The sequence below is a fragment of the Cicer arietinum genome, chromosome 3 (assembly GCF_000331145.2).
Source record: "Cicer arietinum cultivar CDC Frontier isolate Library 1 chromosome 3, Cicar.CDCFrontier_v2.0, whole genome shotgun sequence".
NCBI lineage: Eukaryota > Viridiplantae > Streptophyta > Magnoliopsida > Fabales > Fabaceae > Cicer > Cicer arietinum.
The window spans coordinates 38401043-38406000 of NC_021162.2; the positions used below are offsets into that span (position 1 = coordinate 38401043).

The 4958-nt window shown below is 30.8% G+C and overlaps 1 protein-coding gene across 1 annotated transcript; it reads right to left on the reverse strand.

Annotated features, from left to right (window-relative positions):
* Positions 1–268: 268 nt before the first annotated feature.
* On the reverse strand, positions 269–4466 carry LOC101507906 (glycerol-3-phosphate dehydrogenase [NAD(+)]-like). Its single transcript, XM_004516070.3, has 12 exons — positions 4266–4466; positions 3656–3732; positions 3491–3563; positions 2962–3179; positions 2648–2755; positions 1954–2017; positions 1824–1861; positions 1614–1734; positions 1314–1368; positions 1166–1214; positions 700–845; positions 269–614 (listed from the first exon to the last, which is right to left on the reverse strand). Exons 1-12 carry the CDS (start codon positions 4357–4359, stop codon positions 587–589), a joined length of 1071 nt encoding a protein of 356 aa, XP_004516127.1. The 5' UTR covers positions 4360–4466; the 3' UTR covers positions 269–586.
* Positions 4467–4958: the final 492 nt, after the last annotated feature.

Consider the following 4958-nt stretch of genomic DNA (forward strand, 5'->3'; position numbering starts at 1 on the left):
ACAGTTTCACCATATATTTCTCATTTTCTTTTATTCAAAAGAAAGTAATCAAGGTAGTAGCGTCATGTTGATGTCAGAAACGGACACGTGTTGCACACTAAAATTTGCCTTCGATGAGAGATATCGACGCTACTTTGTAGGGGATTGCATTTAAAGTTTGTTAGGATTAAACTCAAAAGACACCAACCGGTGAATAAATTAAATTTTTTTGGACCTATATATGTGTCTAAGAAAAAAGAAAAGGGATAAATAGGAGAAAGAAATATAATAAAAGACAATAATGTAAATGAATTTTATTTTATGGAAGGAAGTCCTACCATACACAATCTCAAAGCAATTGCTCTACTTTGGGGATCAAAACAAATAAAATGTTTAAAATATATCAAAAATGGGAAGTGTATTCAAATTACTCTTTCCTGTATCTAAAGTCTACTGCATCCGATAGTAAATGTGTGTTTTGGATTGAACATCAAGGATTGATTTCCTTTCCCTTCAAAGAAAACAGCTATCTCCGATCTTCAACTACGGAAATGAAGCCGAGTTGCCACGATCTTCAAGGTTTCCACCAATGATTATTAATGCACAATTACAGCATGCTTTGTCTATGGTGGGAGCTGTAATTAAAGTTTAGAACTGTAAATTGCACCTCATACTTCTTCAACAAGAAAAAAAAATATTTTACTTAGTCTTCAAGAGTACCTGGGTTTGTTATTGCTGAATTCAACTATTGCTGATGGTGGTTGGACACCTGTGCTGATTTCATAGACTGCTCTGAAGAGAGGAAACAACTCTACCCATCCACGAGCGGTTAGAACCTCGTAAACCTCTTTTGCAGTTAATACACCCTTCATGCAAGAAAGTTAGATGAATGAGGATACATTAATTGAATCAATATTACTTTCTTTCTACTCTTTGTATTTATCAAAATTATTTAGAAATGTACACATTTGAATCTGTTGCCAAGAAATGTAAGAGTAATTTATTTAGTGGATGTTTAGTTACGCAGTGTGATGGTATTTATTGTGTCCCAATTCCCAACATCGCTTGAATGTAAATTTTTCAAACCTCTAAATAGTATAAGTGGGTCAACACCTGGTGATACAGTGATTAGCAGCAAAAATATAAAAGCTCTTAATGTTTCTCACAATAGGTTTAATGTATGTACCTGCAATTTCTGACCTCTAAGAATTTCTGCTTCAAGTTCTTCAAAAGATCTGTACAGAAAAGAAACACAAAATTTAAATAGAATTACATCAACAACATTTCCTTTTATTCACCCAAAAGTAGTTTGCACAAAAGAGAGAAAAACAAACCTCTTCCCTCCATTTTTGGCATAAGCCTCAGCAACTTTCCTATTTCTTCCACCCACTTCAACAAATAACATTGTATTTTTTAGTAAGTGTTTGAAATAGCGGCTATATTATAGTAAAACTTAAACAAATTGTTGTTGTTATGTGATACACTATGTTGGTAAACTGTATTGTCAAATAGTAGTTATAGCGGCACTATAGTACAAGAGACTTTTAACAAATCGTTTTTAACAATATTGGTTTTATTAAAACCAAGATAACCAATGAAAAAAAATGGAGGATTATGTAAATCATTGTCCTTACTGCATGTTGTGATAAGGTCAGCTACACCACAGCTCTCAAAAAACGTACTGTCCTTAACAGACGGAAACAACAGCCTTGAAAATGCTATCATCTCTTTGAGACCAATTCTCATGATTGCAGCCTAAGCATAGTAGATAGCCAACAATAAGAAACAAAAATGAAGGGTAAGAAATTAAAGGGTTTTCCTCAATATGATTTTTAGAAGCTTACTTTTGTGTTATTTCCCATCTCCAAACCATCAACAAAACCTGTCCAATTTGTTGTGCAATATCTTAATCATTCACAAAAACTATAAAAGAGAGGAAGGTAAAGAATAAAGTGAAGATAATGTGCTACAAACCTGCAGCTACGGCCACTATATTTTTTAGGGTTCCACACATTTCAACCCCTTCAACATCCTGAACCTGTATTAAATAATAAAGCAAAAATCATTAACATAAAGTGCATCTCAAACATTTTACCAATATAAAAGTACTCAAGATTGGACACCAAAAACAAAATTACTATATCATGATTGTTTATTTTTTATATTGATGATTCCACTGAGAAAATTCATTTATACTCTTTGGATTGACTTAGTTTAGCTTATCTATTGGCACAAACATTTGTGATATTATTTGTCGATCTTGGAGACAACTTGTGACATGTCTATAAGCTGTTTTTAGTTTACTTACATAAATTCTTTAGGAAAACTTACGAAAACAATTATAACATATATAAAAATAGTTTGAATTTATTTTATCTTTTATTATAAAAATAATTTATATACATTAATACTTACCATATAAATGTTTAATTAAATTTGTCAATCTCCCTTATAAATGCTTAATTATTTGTCGATCTCCCTTAAATTTGTCGATCTCCCTTATAAATGTTTAATTATTTGTCGATCTCCCTTATAAAAATGTTTAATTTGTCGATCTCCCTTATAAATGTTTAATTAAATTGTTTATATAAACAGAGTCATTTTTCATTACATCAATTTAATTGTTTAAATTTTTGTATCTCATAAAAAAATGATATGATGTACTCACAGATGTCACATTAAAATAAGGAGTGTTGAATAACTGCACCCATTTCTCTGCAGCTTCTTTGTTTTGACTGTATCCCACAGTTGCCTCACTAAATTTCTCCATTGCAATCTAATCAAAAGATGTTCAATAAAACATAGTATAAGGTCAATATGGTATAGACAATTTCATTTATACAATATTGTCAATCGCAAACAGGAAAATAGCAGCTAATTTACAATATTTTGTACTAAATAACATACTGCGGAACAAAAACGATTTATTCCTATTTTTATTTACAGTACATTTTAAACAAGTGTATAGTTTTGTATAGCTACCTCATTTGCTATATTAGCTCCCATCAACACAGAGCAGTTGATTCCCAGTTGGTTGGAGATTAAAGTAGAGATCATGCATGGACCTTCCTTCTTAACCTCCATCCCTTTGACTAGAGAAATTCCCTCTGCATCTGTCCTTATTTTCCCTGCAACCCTTTTGCATATTCCTTCCATGAATTGATGTGGAGTTACAAATACCAACATGTTTGCATCCTTAACTGCATTGTTAACAATTCAAATTTGATCATAAATTTCTCTTAAAAGTAAATGTAAACAACAATAAATGTCTATGGTGTTTTGTGTCAATTTTTCTCTATTTAAAATCTTAATTGTTTTAGCTTAAGTTTGTGTTTTAATAATCCGAATAACATTTTAAAAAGCAGAAAATAGAATTCAGGAAAAGGAAGCATGATAAAAAACCATGAAACATTGACTCAAACACGCACTGCCACATAAACACCATTAATAATTTGAGAAAATATAAAATAATTGAATGTAACAATATACGACAAGTCACGTATAAATATACCTGCGCTTTCGAGGTCTGGATCTGCCACTACATTTTTACCAAGCTTGACTCCTGGGAGATATTTAACATTTTCCTGCCGTGAAGAACAACTAATATTACTTTTCATTGAAAAGAAAATTTTATATTACATATGCAATGGGAATGAAATGCATGGCTAGTCCTTACATTGGTTTGGTTGATGACTTCTGTGAGCTTCTCTCCAGTTGGTAAAGTTTCCTCAAATACCCACATTCTCACTTCATCTGATGACATATCCAAAGTCCAAACATGTCATTAAATTGGGAAAAGAAAATTTAAAATAATGGTCACATTATCAAAAAATATATATATACAGATGTATGATTTATCGTAAGCTATATTTTTCCAAAATATTTGTATCTTTATGCACAATGTTCAACATCATAATATAAATAGTGCTAACTGCTAAATAGTATATATGAAAGTTTGTTTCAACTAATTGAACGAAAGATAACACAACTAATTGAACGAAAATGGGCGTGTGAGTGTTTTAAAAGATAAAATCACGATTCAATTGATGTTTTACAAGAATTCATGGGATATTGGCCAATAAAAATTGACATAATCCTTCGTGAGACAACTCTTTTGTAGAAATCACGCCCCGTTAAAAATTGTAAAGAACCAACCACATTTATTTATTTTTTGTTTTCGTAATAAAATATACATAATATTTTCACAGAAACAAGAAGCAATTAAAAATTAGTAAGCAATAGTAATTCACAATGAATGCATTAATTGAAGAAGAAGAAGTACGTACCATGGAAGGAACTGAGCTTGAGAGTGTTAGAGGCAATAAGCTTTGCCGCAACACTGCCCCAATTGCCACTACCAACAATGGTGACCTTATTCATGATGTTATTCTTCAAGATTTGAATTAAGCCCAAGCTACAGGGGCAGGAAGGACAGGAGAGGAAGAATTAGTAGGAAAAGGGTGGCACTAAAGAGAAATAGTAGAGAGAAAAATAATACATTGAACAATCAATATATATAAGGGAGAAAAATTGTCTGATGAGTAAATAACATTATACCATACACGTTTCATTAGAAACACTGTTCGTGGAGTTAAATGCGGTGGTTCTATTAATTTTTCTACATTAGAACGTGCACAGGATTACGTGGTTTGTAATAAACTTACTTAAGAATTTACCTATTATTATTATTTCCAATTTAATAGTACAATTTCTATTTTTATTGTAATTCTATAATTGCAATTTTACCTTTTATTTTATAGTAAAATTTCTATTTTTATTGTAATTCTATAATTGCAATTTTACCTTTTATTTTATATGTCTATTGTAACATTCATAGTTTTAATTGCACAGAATAATAATTGTGTGATTTAATTAATATTTGGAGAGTAACTATCATTGTAGAAAAGAAATACTAATACTTGATATCTATAAAGTTCGATTACATAGTAAGAATGCGGGTGTCATACGATACGGATATG